At 42.3% G+C, this 18,545-nt stretch overlaps 1 protein-coding gene across 1 annotated transcript in view; it reads right to left on the reverse strand.

The window, feature by feature from the left end:
• Positions 1-13,343, reverse strand: part of LOC149302871 (kinesin-like protein KIF21A) — a 50,178-nt gene extending 36,835 nt beyond the window's left edge. Inside the window, exons 1-3 of the mRNA XM_089482081.1 lie at positions 13,171-13,343; positions 2,476-2,698; positions 1,164-1,346 (exon numbers count right to left, since the gene is read on the reverse strand). Coding sequence (XP_089338207.1) covers positions 1,164-1,346; positions 2,476-2,698; positions 13,171-13,343 — 579 coding nt within the window. The remainder of the gene's footprint in view (positions 1-1,163; positions 1,347-2,475; positions 2,699-13,170) is intronic.
• Positions 13,344-18,545: the final 5,202 nt, after the last annotated feature.

Here is an 18,545-nt window from a genome sequence, read left to right on the forward strand (position 1 = left end):
ATTAATACAGCCAGTCTGATGTCACTGATGCTATGTCCATTTTGGCAAAAATGTTCTCCCACTGGTGTCTCTGCTCTCTTGTTGTTGATGTTAAATCTGTGTGAATTAAACCTTTTATGCAATGGCTGGCCTGTTTCACCCACGTAGAGAGCTGTTGGACACTTTGCACACATAATAAGGTAAACCACATTAGAAGATTTGCAGGAGAAGGCACCATTGATCTTATGGAGTGTATTAGAATTTGGTATAGGCACCATGTCCACAGTGTGGATGTGTGCGCATGTTTTACACCTTCCTTGTGGGCAGGGGGAAGTGCCATTTTTTGTGGACTTGTTCAGGGCACTCCTGGTTAATAGTTGTTTAAGATTGGGGGGCTGTCTGAAGGAGAGTAGGGGAGGCTGTGGAAAAATTTCCCTGAGTCTGTCATCCGTGTGTAGTGTTGCTTGAAGTTCTTTAGATATTTTGCGTAGAGCTTCTACCTGGGGGTGGTAAGTGACAACCAGGGGCACACGGGTTCCAGTATGATGTTCTTTGTACTTTAGTAATTTTTTTCTGGGAATGTTGGTGGCCTTCTGTATCTGGTTGTCAATTATCCTGGCATTGTAGCCCTGGTTCATAAAGTCTCCCCTTAGTTTCTGGAGCTGTTTGTCGCGATCTGCTGTATCAGAACAGATGCGGTTGTATCTTATGGCCTGGCTGTATATGATAGAGTTTTTTGTATGTTTAGGGTGGAAGCTGTTCTTTTTAAGGTAAGTCGGTCTGTCTTGAGTGTAAAAAGCAAAAACCTGAAGTAGATTTTTTTGTCATGATCAATGTCATTGTTCGTAGAATAATATATTAAAAGGCAATAAGAGTCATCTCACAATTTATAGAAATCACAAATATTATGCTACTTTCTATATAGCAGTCTTGTGAGATGTCTTCTGAAAAATCACAGTATAAAAAGGTATACTGCGTACCAGCAAGAATGCATTAAAACCTAGGACACCTAGAACTTGGAAAACTTTTGTCAACATTTCGCTGCCGTTTTATAAAATTTACTCTACACATTAACACTTTTATATGCTGATGAGAAAGAATACTGTGATGTGTTAAATGAGTGAGGACTCAATTGCTCAAGCAAGTATTAATCATTTTGAATGAGCTAAATAAATGAAACAAACCTCCAAAAATTGAGAATTAACTTTAAAATCTGGTGGTGGAAGCCCTTCTTCCAGAGCAGCTTGTTTTTTTTCCTCAATCAGTTTGAAAAGATGCTTAACAGCGCGGGTGATGATGCCTTGTTCTGCTTCACATAGGTTCACGTCAAATCCTGTTCCCATGGTGTAGGTTTTTCCAGAACCCGTCTATGAAAAGAAAAGAAAAATAAAAAAAAGACACAGTGATGCAGATATTGATTAAAAGCGAACTGCATGCTTCCTGGAAATAGCTGAACTGCCAAAATTTTGTATAAGATCTTGGAGTTTTATATTTTGAATATTGCACTTTTTGATCAAAAATTGCAAAGTTTAACCGATAACACAGCAAACAGAATGTAAACCTCACTGGGTTGACAGTAATAAAACAGAAAATGTAAAAACATCATAGGTTTAAGTTCTGCAAAAGTGAGCATTACGTTCGCTCTGGACTTCAAATAGTTAAAAAGCAGAACCGAAATATAACGATCTCTTGAAAGAAAGGAGAAAAAAAAAAGCAAAAAAAACCAACACACTCCACACTAATTAGTTCAGAATAAAAATACCGTTCACACAGAGAGGAACTAGACAGATAATTTCTTTGTTGCCAGAGATAATACAAAAGTCAACTTTGGGTTCTCTTTATAAAGAGAAAAAAAAATGTGCAGTTCTGCACACAACCACTGGGGAGTGTAAAGTGGCAAGGACATGGAACACTAAAATTGGATTTTTTCTGGGCTCATTCTTATCTATTTTACCCATTTGGTCAATGTTCAATGTACCGCTATTATCACTGGACCATTTGGTGGCTATATAAACCATAGCCAAGAGTATAATTTGACAGATCTTTTGGATGAGGCAGCTCCAATTACTACTGAAAAGGAAATAGACCACATTCATATTTTAAATCTGTATCAACAAAACTTTTACCAGGCCCTAAGGAGATATACGGTTAGGCTACTTTAGTTTTCATCCAACATACCAGTTCATTTTGTCCTCAATTACTCTGTATTCTGCTCACTCCAACCCTACACAGGTTGCTTCAGTATAAGAGGAAAACACTCACATTACAAGTAGTTATGGTGGACTGAGAAAACTGGGAGGGTGAAGATAAGAGCAGGTACACAGTGTCAATTCTTCTAAATGCTTGCATAGTAAATCAGTCCCTCAAAGCCACTATCATTATGTCTTTCACAGTATTTACAGAAGATCGCCCACTGCCTTCAATCAAGGTCAAAGATAGCCACAGGATAAAATGCATGCTAATCTAAAAATGGTATGGATCCACAAAACAACTTACTTGGCCATATGCAAAAATTGTTGCATTGTATCCTTCAAAGCAGCCTTCAATAAGTTTTTCTGTGCACTGAGTGTAGATTTCATCCTGCCTTGAATCAAGGTCAAAGACATAGTCGAAGGTAAATGCTTTATCTTTCCCAAGCAGTACTTGAGGCTCTCCAGGTGTAACAGACGTGCAAATATGACAGCCTTCAATTTTTTCTTTGGCCAACTGTGGTCGAATTCTGCATAAGACAAAAGTGAAAATTATAAACATTAGTAAGAAAATATGTCCACTCACTCTAGGCACATATATAGAATTGTCCATAGGACAGTGATAAAAGTTGTTATGTTTTATATGTACTCAAATATGTAAACAATAAGTAAGATGATACATTTAGACGGTCTGCTTTTGAGGATCTACATACAAAAACCGTGAACCAAGTGGGAATTATAGTCCTTTCTTTATACTCTCCCTTAACGGAGGGATGAGAGGGGTGTAGGTAAAGTGCACCCCAAAGCCTTGTCCCCTCGTGGTAACCAATATACGCACTAGCACAAACACAGAAACATACACACTTGCACTCTAAACACACCTGACACCCATACTTTATCATTTAGAGGGCAAAGGTAATTAGATAAATATAACAATCTAGATTTGTACTTAGTTGCATATTCAATGCATTCTACATTTGCCTGAATTCTGGAACCCACTGACATCTCCAGATCTCATCTACTATGGAGATATTGGCTGCTTATACTGCAGCCATCTTCAGTTCCTCTTTTTTAAGCATACGCTGAAAAAATATATCTAAAGAACAGACACTGGTATTTCTCAACTGCCCACTTAAGGTCAGAAATTCTACCGTATTTTTTGTCTGAAACCATCATACTGGCCAAGTCCTTCCTGCCTTAGTGACAAATATACATGCAAAAAAAGTTTCTCTGCTTCCTCTCGATCTGAACGAGAAACATGATGAACCATAATATTGTTCCCTTGCATGCAACAGTTCTACCTTTTAAGCATATTCTCCACAGATAATTGAATTACCCTTTGACTGCAACAATACTCATGTTATAAGCATGGGGTGTATGGCACGGTCAGAAAAATCACATGTAGTCTGGTTGTGGGGAAGGATTAAGTATAGTAATAGGCAATTCTGTTGAATTTTATTTTCTGTCCACCTTAAGCTATCAATACAAAGATACTAGAGGGATAAAACTTTACATTTTGGCAAAATGAGTTCTATTTGCATCTTAAAACCAACAAAAATCAGTTTAAGATTTTTTTTTTTAAATTATATTATATATATAAAAATAATATATTTGTCTTGTTCTAAATCTGGCTGAGCTTGCACAAATTAAGCAAGATAAAATCAATCACTGAAAGGGCATTCTCTTCAATATGATTATGCAACAAAGTCACCACAAGTTATCTACCAAGGTGATAAAGTAACTGTTCCGAACTTTCAATATTTGATAAACATTTTAACGGAATTACTAGTCACAAAGGGATAAAAATACACATGCAATGTATCTGTAATCCAAATCACTAACACGTGAGAAGACTTACAATACACGAAAGACAAGAAAACCTCCATCATATCACAAATATGTAATTATCCTCAACATTAATGAGGAAGTGTGTAGTAAATCTTACTTCACACCGTCTCCAGGTCTCAAACATGACAAATTACTAACCAGGCTCCAGCTATTTGCTACAAAATTGTAGGCTTTCTAAAAGACTAGTGTATGATTACAGAAGTCTGGACGTGGGACATCAATTATTACTAAGAGGCTCCTGTCACACCTTGATTTAGATCTCACATGAGGGCTATGAGTAAATGTCATGCTGACCAAATTTAACCAAAATGAAGTAAATAAAAGCTCTTTGGAGTCAGACAAAAATGGCCAGCGTCACTATTTAGCGCTATCGCCTTTTGCCTCCTGTAAATCTCTTGAACTTGCCTACTCTGCCTTAATAGAGGTTATGGCCCTAAAGTAGAACAAAGTTACACTCCAGACTCCACTAATGAGCAATGCGTATTAAAAGTAGTGTGTAAATATCTTATGTTGGTTTTGGCTGCGTGAAGCATCCAATACCTGGCAAGAAAGCTGGCGTGTCCCTTTAATTAATGTCTGCCAATTGCTCTGACTTGTACAGTGATTCATAAAACTGCAGAGACAGATGTTTAAATTATTTAAAACATATACATTATTTAATATTACGCACCAACAACCTGATTTGGGAAAAACACCAGTTCATATCGGGTGGAACCTAAAACCTCAAAAACAGAAGCCTTGCTCTTCGCTGCCAACATAAGTCCATTATCACAATGTCGTAAACTGATGCATCTGCTGGCTGAATGATTCGGATAACAGGAAGCCAGTAAGAATGAGTCACTGGAGTTTAAACTAATAAAGGATGCATTAAACGAAGATGCTGTTTGCGAGGCAGTTGTTTTGCACAGTGAATTTATTTCTTTATTCTGTATTTTACATTTCAGTTTCTTGGCACATCTGTCCGTATTCACCGATCAGAGGCACACCTTCACCGAAAGCTGCTCATAAGATTCCACATTGTGACAAACCTTGGGGATGTAAAAAGTACTGCATACTTGCTCTGAACATGAGGGACTATGAACAAAAAGCAATTCTGATCTTTAAAAAACAGTGTTATCACCATATTAACCCATGGAACATCATTTGGCGATTTGGTCATTTCAAGGGTTGTCATGGTGATATGACTACTTTCAAACTGCACCCCAGGACCCCTTTTAGCCCACATATAATATATAGAGAGACAGAAGTCACATATTTCTCAGCCTGATGACGGCACACACCTAACAAAAATTGAATTTTCCACTGGACTGTAGAATGACGCACTGTAAGTTCACACGGGAAAAAGAGAAGATGACAAATCGCATTTATCAATTAAATAAGATTATAGTCCACCGCAGAACCCCGTGTGCTCTTATACATACTTAATGGAGAGATAGGACAACAATTTAGAAGCAAAACTAAAAACAAATATACTACAAAGACATTTGTTACCTTCTATTATTGTTTTTCATGCCACATGAATGGGAACTTTGTTTTGCATTGCGTTACACGTAGTTCCCTTGGCCTGTGGCCATATTATTACCCCTAGACATGACAGCTATTGCAAGTCGTGAATACCAGGGGGTATCTGGAACCGTATGCAAAACACAGCAGCAGCAGGGAACCTTCTCTACGGAGTCTAAAAAAATATCACTATGAATTGAAGCTTTTATTCTCTCGCTATTCAGCAAGGCTTATATAAAGCGATTTTCAGCTCTTTAGCTTAAACCGTGTGAGATTTTACACAGGGTTTTACGGGGCCACCTTAAATTTCACACCAATATTTAGCATAAAAAAAACAAGGCTTGCATGAAGCTCAATTTTTCATGCATGACTTTGAAGGAATGAGGAGGTTTGTTTTACAATAAAAACACATATGTAAATTGTGATTATTGGACACAGCCACATGGTGGCTAATTTTAGATGGAGAAGTCGGTTCTGTATTTGTATAAAGGGAACTGAGAGGACACAAGAAGTTCTGTTCCCCAACAGAGACTGAGCTGTTCACTGTAATCTCTTCTCTGACCTCATGAACCTTCTACATGGTGTCACTGGAAGAAAAGAAAAAGAACACTGATCTGGGACATTTACAGGGGGGCCGATTAAATGGCAAGAACAGAATTTCATAAAGATTCATCTATAAATCCGCACATAAGCATTCCCCCATTGTACATTGCTATGGAATAGGATAGTGCTCTATAAAACAAATAAAAATACTACATGCTCTGAAAAAAGTTGGTTTTACTGATTTTTGACTCTTAAGAAAGTGATTTACTTACATAAAAAGGGAGAGTTTACTAAAGAATTATTTATATCTGCCGAGTCAGCACTGAATGTAAGCATATCATGTGCATGCAGATTTGTTTGGCCCAACTCATCTCCTGGACGCCGGGCAAAAGCATATGAGGGATTCTAAATAACCACCCCACACACCCAGTGCATTTCAAGAGGGAACCCTAGAAAAAGTTTAATGGGGCATCACATACGCATTAAAGTGCACACAATGTCTGTAGTGTCCATTTAAGTAAGAAACTTCACAAAGTGCAAAACAAAAATACACATTAATTATAAATCATTTTTAATTTAAGAAAAAACTAAATGGGAAGATGAGTTGTTACGTACTACAATTCACCCTTAGCCAGACTGGTGATGAAGTTGATAGGAGTAGACTTCATAACCAGTCTTGCTTTGAGTGAACTGTAGTCCGTAACAGCTACATATTAAAGTACTTTGCACCAGAGCTACAGTACCAACCCCCTCTATTAGGGTACAATTTAAAAAGGATATACATCCAAAAACTCTTGGGATGTGCATGCCACGTGGGCACAAGCAGCTGGAGATCAGCCTGTATTCAAAACACATCCCCAGCAAGCCTAGGAGAAGAGCAAATGTGCAGAATTCCCTAAACCCCTTGAAAGGAGGAAAATAAAATAAAAAAATAAAAAGGGACCACTCAAATGTCATATTCATTAAGAGTCAACTTTTTTTTAGCACATCCTTGCCAGGGATGCCCTATATATAAAAGTTAAGTCAATAATAAATTCTTAAATATGAATTGTCAGGCGCGGATAAGTAGAATGTTAGACCTGTATGTGCGGACAGACACACAAAACCAGTAGCTACACAAGTAATCTTTTCCCCTCAAGATTACTAATACCCACCTCCCTAACTGGGACGTCTCTGATATTTTCCAGCCACGAAGATGTTGTTGGCTAAAAAATTAAATCAAACAGCTGTCTGTCACCTGGCACTAAGATGAGGCTACATTAGCTTACATTGTCAATGCTGTGAAAGGAACTTTTATGAGCAGATTCAATTTCTACTTGGCTGTTTATAGAACGCATGACTAAAACGTTCCATCAAATACGACTAGGTCTTTCATGTTTACGCATCCACTGATTTTTTTTCTTCACTTTTAAATAGAACAAGATTTGACTTTAAATGATATCATATGTGTATTGTCCACTAAAGAAGAAAATTTTGAAATCCCAGTAAATTCAAAGTACGTGATAACAGATTATGCTTGTGCAAATGCCAATAATTCATAATATTTACAAGAAACCATGGTTTGTTTTGCAAAAAAAACACATTTGAAAAATATTTTGCCTCTAATTTTTGACGTCTGGCAAGGTACATGTATGCGTCGCCTCTCTCTCAGCCAGCATTTTCTTCCATCTACATCAAAGCAGAACTAGAAAGCATAACAGTAGATCTGTGTTAAGGCAGGAGAAGTCAGAAACACAGTTCAGTGTTGCAGGTCTTATGGTCCTCGACTAATCTGATCACATTCAAATACTATTTTAGGATTGTGGAGGTCGTAGCACAAACAAAAGCTCAGGGAGCGGCTTGTTTTATTTGCCTAGGCAAAACGCTTATGGCAAATACATGCAAAAAAAATGAAACATATGAGATATGGACTCAATAATTACCAGTCCAATATATCATTGAAACACACAGCCCTAGTAGTACTTTTAAATTGACTACAAGTACAGAGTTTAGCAATTCTTAATCCCCCTCTTTTGAATAACATTTTTTATACCTTCTACACGTGATTCAACCAATTAGCTCAGTAATTAAACCGTGATCAGTTTGATGTATAAATATCTACAGTATGTATAAAGTATCTACAGTTTGGATAAAGTATCTGCAGACTGAAGAGGGTGAAGATTTCCAAGGGTATATTTAAGGCTAACCACTTAATGGTTACTTCACATGTGAAAACTGATCCAGTTAAACTTCTAAATACATAACCATATGAAGGAATGGGATCACCCACACTGTGTCCAAACTAGCTGTGATGTACTTACTACGGGGACCATTCATAAACAGCAGAGTATTATACTGCTAAACTCTTCAGGAACATTTCTTAATGTCAAATCAAAATGAACTCATTTACAGATTATTACAATGCCTCTATTATCGTTTACTTACATAGTGCTAACAGAGCTGTATAAAGGAGGCTCTCCATAAAATTATATAATTGAAAACAGAGAAAGTGTACCTGCTTTCTAGAGATTACAACACATTTATGAATACACAGTCATATGTCATCATTTGTTTGTGTGAATCTGCATAGGGGCATTTTATTTTATCTGGGATATCCTTCACAAATGTTTTATCGCATATATATATATATATATATATATATATATATATATATATATATATATATATATATATATATATATATATATATATATAATATTGCTTTGTGATGTGCAGTGGAATATTTGCCTCCATATATAGGTAAATACATGATTCTATATATCATTATTTCAAAATACCGTATTTGCTCAATTATAAGACGAGGTTTTTTTCTGAGCAAATGCTCTGAAAAATACCCCTCGTCTTCTAATCGGGGTCGTCTTCTAATGAGACCTCAAATAGAGGTCTGATTATGAGACTAAGATCCAGATCCCCCGCACCGCTGCAGGGGACCTGGATCCTCCCGTCTCCCCCCCACACACACACACTTACCGGTGCTTCCTGCTGTATTGCCGGGGGCAGCGGGTTGACGTCTACGCAATCCGCGTAGACAACGGCCGCTGCAGGCGGAAGGAGGTGTAGCTAGCAGCGGGGGTTGTCTGCGTCCGTCGCGGATACCTTCCCCGACTGTCAGAGATCAGAGTTCCCCGCACCGGTGCGGGGAACTCTGATCTCTGACAGCCGGGGAAGGTATGCGCGACGGACGCAGACAAACCCCCGCTGCCAACTCCACCTCCTTCCGGCTGCAGCGGAAGGAGACATCAACCCGCTGCCCTGGCAATACAGCAGGAAATTGGAAGCACCGATAAGTGTGTGTGTGTGTGTGTGTGTGTGTGTGTGTGTGTGTGTGTGTGTTAAATGGGGGCATAGGGCATTTCTGGAAAACCTTATACCCCTATATGCCACTCTGGCACTTAGGGGGTTAAAAGGCATATTATGGGGCAGAGTGGTATATAGGGAGGTATAAGGCATTTCAGGAGGCAGAGTGGCGTTAAGGGGGCATTTAATAGAGCACTCTGCCTCCTGAAATGCCTTATACCTCCCTATATGCCACTCTGCCCCATAATATGCCTTTTAACCCCCTATATGCCAGAATGACATATAGGGGTATAAGGCATTTCTGGAGGCAGAGTGCTCTATACAATGCCTTTTAACTCCCTTAATGCCACTCTGCCTCCTGGAATGCCTTCTACCTCCCTATATGCCACTCTGCCCCATAATATGCATTTTAACCCCCTAAATGCCAGAATGGGATATAGGGGTATAAGGCATTTCTGGAGGCACAGTGGCATATAGAGGGTTAAAAGGCATATCATGGGCCACAGTGCCATATTGGTGTGGCAAGCCTGGGGGCAGATGTGCGTAACGGGGGGACAGGTTGGAAAATACAAGGAAATAAAAACAAAAAAATATTTTTCTCAATCATAGCTTTTATTTAAAAAAATAGTTTACATGAATTAACATTTACTGGTAAAACTTTTTTCCTTTAGGGTCGTCTTATATTCAGGCTTTTTCTTTTTTTCCTAAGTTAATATTCAGATTTTGGGGGGTCGTCTTATAATCAGGGTCGTCTTATAATCGAGCAAATACGGTAATATCCTTTATACAGATGAGACAAAAAAGGTCTCATCTGCTCAGCATTCGTCCATGTGTTTTTTCTAGACAGTTGAAAATATATACTTGATTGATCACTAGTTGTAAGAACACGCCCCAAGTTCAAGCAGAAATATGCATTTTTCACAACTTACAGCTTAAAGGCACCACATACAAACACGTGCCACAGAACACCTAAATGCTACAAATTGCACTCAGAAAATATTAAGATTAAGCCTAAAAAAGTTACAAGTTGTGTGGAAAAATAAAAAATAATGTTTAATCATTTAGGAATGGCAACGATTTAGTTATAGAACCAAAAGTGTCAGATGATGTTGGAACAGGATACATTAAAAGTAGTATGTGCTTTACACTGTTATAAAACCATACACAAATGTTGTACAGTGTACGGATATTATTTCTACTTTTAATAAAAATGTATTTCAGGTTTTTAAGGGACACTCCAGCCATCACATCCACTTTAATGCATAGGATAGCCGAGTGTTCCATTTAAATTACCATTTTGAACCCTTGAAAACGCATGGCTAGATTCTGCAGATGGTCAGGGCTTTATGGCTATCCCTGGTGGAACTCAATGGGATATTATCCCTAAATGCTGAAGTGTTCCTTGAGGACTGTGTTGCAAACTGTATTCTTATACAATGATGTAAAGAATATGTCTATCAGTGCAGCAAGATTTTAAAGCACGGATGTTTACAGACAACCAAGATGGCAAAGCATAAGGATTACATGGCACTCAGAAAGTAGGCTTTTATCTCAAATTCTACCACCATAAAGCATGACTGCCCCTACTGCTTGGGCCACATGCTCTTACAGCGATCAGTTTCGTAGTAGTCATGGTGTAGCATTTGTCCTCATAGCAGGAGATTTCCACGCCAATAGTTCTGTATAAAGCACAGAGCACAGTAACCTTGGGTAAAGTCATTACGTTTTGTTCTCTGTGTCTTCTGATCCAGAGCACTGATAATGTCGCGTCACGCGAGCCCATGTTCTAAGTACTACCTGTCAATATGCATCTACTGCCTATTTACACCCCAACTACAAGCATTATTTACTTCAATAAAACTGACAGGAATTACAAGAAAACTTCAAATGATTGTTATACAAACTATTTCCTAAAATGTTTAAGTGTCTGTTTCACAGAACAAGATTATCTGGTTTGTCATTCAGTGCTCTGTAATTATGGGTAAAACCTCAAGCAAGGCAACAATTTTGATAACAGCTTTAGGGAGGTGGGGGATGATTAATCACGCACATTCTTCAGGTATTACTGCATATAAAATATATCAACCCACAACTGTAAAAAGCAAAATGAGGTTAGACCCCCCCCCCCATTTGAGGCTATAACAGCCTCCACCCTTCTGGAAAGAAGATTTTGGAAGGTGCATGTGGGAATTTGTGTCCATTCAAACAAAACTGCATTCGTGAGGTCAGGCACTGGTGCTCCTCCAGACCAAACTCATCAAACCATGTCTTTTGGACCTTGCTTTGTGCAAGCATGGAAGCATACGTCTAAAATGTCATTATATGCTGTAGCGTTAACATTACCCTTCGCTGGAACTAGGGGGCCTATCCCAAAACCTGAAAACCAGTCCCAGACCAATATATCCCTCCTCCATCAAAGTTTACATTAAGTACCTGGCGAACCCAGATCCATTTATCAGGTTTTCAGACACAATATGTATTTCAGCAGCCACCGAGTGTGCATGGTCTGTCACTTAGTAGCTGAGCTGCTGTTAGTCCTAGAAACTTCCACCCCACAATAATAGCAACAATACTCACATAAGAAAAACATATCCTGAACCCAGATAGAAATGTTGTGTGCTTGACAAATTTGAGTTCTAGCCATCTAGCCAGAAAATTTGACTCAGTTAAGAAGCATTTGGCCCATCTATCTCAATGTAGGCTCATACTTTAATCAGTCCTTGGTTACATCTTAGATTCAGGATAGCTGTGTGTCATTCATTTTAAACTCCATTACTGAATCGGCATCAATCACTTCTGATGGGAGGATCTACCACTCATCTAAAATCATCTTGGTAAAATAAAACTTCCTTACATGACAACTAAGCCTCTGACCTCTTGTTCAAAAATGTCTCCTTCTTTGAAATAGATCTCCTGTACTTGAAATGTATTTCGTTTTATGCATTTAACTGCTTCTATCGTATCTCTAGGATTCTCACTTGTTTCGTCCAAGCTTTACATATTGACCACACACACAGTAGCCTGTTCCAGTTTCTCATCAGACAGCTGTTTGGGCAAGTCCATGAGGCCACAACTCCAATTTTAAGGCAAGACAGGAGGCTTCCTATTTTGCATATCTTCCTTTACTCTCACAGTAGCAGCAAAGAAAGAGTTAACAACTTAAATGGAGACAACCAATAGAAAAACATTGCATAGGAGGTATATAAACCCCTAAGCCATCCTCCTCTTCCTCTTTCTTTGCTGCTCACCGTAGCTGCAGGTCAGTCCTCTTCCTTTCATTATCATAAAAAAAAATAAATACTCAATTATCATTTAATTATTGCTATATTTCATTTATAGATATATATATATTATTATTATTTCACCGTGTTTATGTTTATTGCGGATATATTGTATATTTTGCGGTGTTCCGTTGGCTGGTCCCTTTAGGTTCCCCGGACTCCCCGATCTGTTTTGGGGAGGTTTTTTCTTCCTCCCTCTCGGCTCTCCGGGTCGCCCCGGTTCTCCCCCCCTCTTTTTCCCTGTCTGATATCCTATCCTTCGGTACCTTTCCTACCGTTTTTCCGGCCTTCCCGCCTTTTTTCCCCTTTCTGTTCTCTAGCTTCTTACCTTTCCGGTTTGTTTTCTATCCCCGGTGTCTGCTCCGGTTCCCTTCTTCTGATTTTTTCCTCTGCTCGCCCGCGAATTCGCGGGCTCGCACTGTTTCTCGGTGCGGTTTTGCCGCCAGGTTGGTGTAGCGGCGAGATCTCGCGTTACGAGATTTTGCCGCCATCTTGCTTCTCCCGGCACACGCGTGCGGCGGCCATGTTACTGCTCATATAGTGCGGCTTGGCTTTTCAGCCGTTTCGTGTATAGCGGCCGGGTCTCGCGACGTTTCCTGCGGGTCCGGTCGCCATTTTTTTGTGTGCATTTGTTGTTTCTCCGGCTATCAACGCGGTGTAGTGTCACCACGACCGGACTTTCAGTGTGGCTTGCCCTCCGCATCGGGTGAGCTTATATTTCTTGTTTTTTTTCCCGGTTTTAGGATTTATTTCAACCCGGTTACTATATGATTAGCAGGCTGAGCCCCTGCTTGGTATTTTCTTTCTCATATTTGGGGACTTAATCGGCTATACACATCCCAGGCTGATATACAAATATATATGTATAGAAGAGTGCCTTATTACTGCCATATGCCTGCCCTTTACACTGCCCTCTTTCTACAGTCAATATGTCTGATTGGAAGCAAAGTTCTCTACTTCAGTGGAGTCCTTCTTTTCTAAAATGTCAGCTAACATGCCAACCCAAGGGCAATCCGCTGTCCCTGCCGGCCCTACTAATATTCCATCGGAATCAGAATCTGATAAATCAGAAGGAGAGGCTTCCGGCACTAAGCGCCCCTGGAAGGGCAGCAGTATCTCTGCTGGCAAGGGCAAGGCACCCGCAAAACGCCCAAAAACCGGCACCCCTACGAATGACCCACTTTCCATAGTGGATGAATGGCGGGCAGATTCCTCTAACGGATCTGACATATCTGCTAATCTGGCCTCGTTCAGAGACTTTGACTCCGGGTTCGTCCGTGAGTATTTGGTGGATGAGCCCCACCTTGCCGATCCCCAACAATCCCACTCAGCTTCCACGTCTACTGACCTACCGGTCCTCGACCCTACTGGGTCTTCTATGTTTGACCCCACCACCATGCGCCACCCTAGGGCCACCAAGTGGGCTCCCCCTGAGCATATCGCCCTATATCTCCACAAATGGCTTAGAAAACCTCTTCCCAAGGAGGTCCGTAACAAACTTAGGGCCGAATGTCCCAGGCCGTGCATCCCTGACAAAGTGGCTCTTACTCCAGAGTTTGACCCCAATGTGGTCGCTCTTTTATCGGTGCATAAGAAAGATCCACGTAGAGGGTTAGAGCAAGGCCTTAAATCTACACAGGATAAACTCCTGGATCTAGTAGGGCCAGTCACCCAGATACTATCCCTGGCAGACAAGGCGTTCTTGCAAAACACCCCTCTGGACCCTAAAACTGTCCGTGACTGGGCCCTGCGTGTAGTTTGCCTTCTGGGAAACGCAAACGTTTCCATTGCTACGGAGCGACGCAAGGTGGCTTTGCTCCGCATGGATCCCCGCCTGGCCGAACTGGGCACCAAAGATTTAGGAGCGGCCGCTAACGGTTTGCTTTTTGGGGACGCATTTGTGAAGGAGCTGGGAGGGCTGGACGACCGCGGGGCCGGGCCGCCAGCCGTACATCATCCCAAGGTCCCAGAAACTTCCCTCAGACACAGTCTTCGTATAGACCGCCTTACCACCAGAGGTCCGTCAACCCACGTGGAGGATACAGAGGCAGAGGAGCTCAGGGATTCCCCAGAGGACGTTCCAGTTTTGGTAAGTCCACCTGTTTCCTATCCTTCTTTCCCTCTTCGGGTTGGGGGTCGCATATCCCATTTTTTCCACAACTGGGTGTAGATTTCTTCAGACCCTTTCAGGCCCATTCAGCGGGCTCCCAGTCCCATTGGTTTCCTCAGCTCTATTTTCCTGGTGCGCAAACGCACCGGAGACTTTCGTCCCGTAAGCAATCTCCAGTCCCTCAATGCCTTCGTAGTCTATCGCCACTTCAAGATGGAAGGCATCCATCTCCTCAGAGACCTTATGTTGGAAGGGGATTGGTTCACCAGGTTGGACCTTACAGACGCCTATCTCTCCGTCCCGATACACCCGGATCACAGGCGGTTTCTTCAATTTCGCTAGGGCAGACAGGTCTGGCAGTTCAGGGCCCTTCCATTCGGCCTAAGTTCAGCCCCTTGGTGCTTTACGAAGTTCCTCAAGCCGGTCATGGCTTTCTTCCGCTCCAGGGGCGTCAGGTGTATAATATACCTGGACGACATCCTGTTGTTTTCAGGTTGCCGAGAGACTCTGATCGCTCAGACGAATTTCGTGGTTCGAACTCTTCACGATCTCGGGTTTCTTGTCAATTCCCTAAAATCCGAACTCGTCCTGAGCCAACACATCCTTTTTCGGGGCTTCGAGATCGATTCTCAGGCGGCCATGCTTCGCCTTCCAAGGACCAAGATAGTCTCCATTCGGAAGGAAATTCGGGCTCTCCTTCGTCTGGAATTTTGCTCCCTCCGTCTCCTAGCTCGGGTGGTAGGTCTCCTCTCGTCTTCCATTCAGGCGATCTTTCCCGCTCCCCTCCACTATCGGGCTCTTCAGCGCCTCAAGGCTCACCACTTGAGGAGGACTCCTTCTTACGACCAGGTGATCCAGTTGACGCAGGAGGTGCGCCAGGAGCTCCAATGGTGGCTGCGCCACATGGAGGCTTGGAACGGGCGGGCGATCTTCGGCTCCCAGCCGGACTTCGTCCTCGAATCCGATGCCAGTCTCCTAGGTTGGGGCGCGGCCTCCGACTCAGAGGCGACCGGGGGTCGCTGGTCTCTGGAGGAACGCTCGCTCCATATCAACTGTCTGGAGCTGATTGCGGGTTCTTTCGCGATCAGGAGCCTGGCCAAAGACCGTTCAGATTGCTGCCTCCTTCTGCGGATGGACAACTTTTCTGCAGTCCGCTATATCAACCGCTTGGGGGGCACTCGATCCAAACGCCTCACGGACGTGACGAAGGACATCTTCGAATTTTGCCTGGCTCGCAATATCACCCTGCAGGCGGAATACCTCCCGGGGCGTCGAGAATCTCCTAGCGGACTGGTTTTTCAGACACTGGCGGGATGCAAGCGACTGGAGGCTTCACGGGCAGGTTTTTCAGGATCTCCAACGTCGGAGAGGCCCTTTTCACCTGGATTTTTTTGCATCCAGGATGAATCGCCAGACGGAAGACTTCTACAGCTGGCTTCCAGACCCGGAGGCTCTGGCGACGGACGCCTTCATGCAGACGTGGCTGACCTCGGGTGCGTACGCGTTTCCCCCTCATTTCGAGGGTCATCCATCACTTATGTCGCGGCGGGGGCTCTCTGGTTCTGGTGACTCCCTTCTGGCATGCGCAGCCGTGGTTCCCAGCCCTGCTGCAGTTGTCTGTCCAGGACCCTCTGGCTCTTCCGTCTTTTCCTTCCCTGCTGTTGGGTCCAGAGGGTCAGCTTCACCCTCTCATCCAGGAGGAACGGCTTCTCCTGGTAGCGTGGTCGATCTCGGGGGACCCCGATCAGGCTCAGGCCTATCGGAGGCGACTCAAAACCTGCTGCGCGAATCTTGGGCTCCAGGTACCCGAAATTCGTACCGGGCAGCTTGGCGAGTGTGGGCTGATTGGTGTTTGGGACGGCAAGTGGATCCCTATTCAGCCCCTCTAGAATTCGTGCTTAATTTCCTGGCGGATTTGTTTTCTTCGGGAAAGTCTTACCGTACAATTAATGTTTTCCGTTCTGCCATTTCTTGCAGTCACACGGGGGTCTCGGGCAAGCCAGTTGGTAAAGCGCCTCTGGTCTGCCGCCTTCTCCGCGGCATTCGTTTCTCTCGTCCTCCGGCGCCTCGCTATAGTTCTCTGTGGGATGTGGCTATGGTGCTGGATTTTCTACGGTCCTGGCCGGATAATGAGTCCCTTTCCCTGCGTCAATTGTCGGCGAAACTTAACTTCCTATTGTGTCTTCTTTCCTTTCGTAGGGTTTCAGACGTTAAGGCTCTCGATGCACACGCCGTTTCTTTCTCCCCGGAAGGTCTGGTGTTCCAGATCCACAGGAGGACTAAGACCTTTTCCTCGTCTATCTCCTATCCTTATTTCTTTGACGACCCAAAAATCTGTGTGGCCAGATGTGTTCGGTCGTACTTGTCTCGATCTGCGATGGTAAGTCCGCCCTCAGCTTCTCATTTCTTAATGTTAAGCCGTTTAAGGCCGTCTCTTCTCCTACGTTAGCCCGTTGGGTTCGCTGGCTCCTCTCTCTGGCGGGAGTGGATACTAGTTTCGGGGCACATTCAGTTCGGGGGGCTGCTGCTTAGTGCGCCCTTCGGTCTGGGGCAGCCTTGGATGATATTCTCAAGGCGGCGGATTGGTCCCGGGCCTCCACTTTCAGGGAGTTCTACTTTCACCTGGTGTCTTCCGCGGTAGTGGCATTAATTTCTGGCGTTAAAAATGCAAAATAGGAAGCCTTCTGTCTTGCCTTAAAATTGGAAATTATTCTAGCCTTGGTGCACGAATAATTATAATTTTTTGGGTAAGTTGATTGGGTTTCTTTTGTGAGGATTTTCTAATGTTTGTATGCTCATTTGTCGCTTTTCTGCGGATGCGTCCTTTCTATGCGGTATTTGTGACATTCTACCGTGTTTTTGGAGGTATCTGGTCCTGTTATGTTTTTTCTCTTTATTTCAGCGTGAAGTCGCCAAGGTGTGTTAAAGATTCGGCTACCCGTGTTTGAGCTCTGTTGGCTACATTCGGTGTGATGCCACCTGTTCCCGGAGGCTTCTGGTTCCGGTTTCCGGTTCAGTTCGGTGTTCCTGACGGTTTATGTGTTACCAGATGTTTGGAGGACTTTTCTTCAGTCCGGTTCACAGCGTCGAAAGAGGAAGAGGAGGATGGCTTAGGGGTTTATATACCTCCTATGTAATGTTTTTCTATTGGTTGTCTCCATTTAAGTTGTTAACTCTTTCTTTGCTGCTACTGTGAGAGTAAAGGAAGATATGCAAAATACTCGCCTCCTGTCTTTATTAAAATTATAATTATTCGTGCACCAAGGCTAGAATAATTTCCAATTGTTGATTGCAGAAAGAGACAGATTATTCACATTGGAATAAACTTTTATCTATATATATTAGCCAACAAAGCAGCTAGGGCTATGTATAGGTAAACTCACCCAACAAAGTGACAAAAATCATATGTACACTCATCTTTAAATTGCACCTGTCAGTACAAAAATATGATTAAAGCTACTCCTTAAGAAGTGCGTTTTCATTAAACCAAAAATGTACTTTTTCCAGCTAGGGCTGTCTAGCTCGATCTTTCACAACAGCCCAAATAAGCTCGCCTCATAGCTGCAGAACATCAATACCAGAAATACAGAGAAGACTACGTGAGAAAAATAACTCATTCAGATATCCTGCAAACTCCCACTTTTGTGAATAAAGCCCTGCGTGCAAGGAGTCATTAAAAGCCAATGTTTCATAGCAACAAAAACATACGTGGCAAAATGTATACTATGATATTGCAGAGGAACTACAAAAAGCTTTTTGAACGAAAATAAGAGACGGTGAAAAAGCTGAGGAACT

Source organism: Sceloporus occidentalis, unplaced genomic scaffold, assembly GCF_023333645.1.
Source record: "Sceloporus occidentalis isolate IW3139 unplaced genomic scaffold, rSceOcc1.0.p SCAF_17, whole genome shotgun sequence".
In the NCBI taxonomy this organism is placed as follows: Eukaryota; Metazoa; Chordata; class Lepidosauria; order Squamata; family Phrynosomatidae; genus Sceloporus; species Sceloporus occidentalis.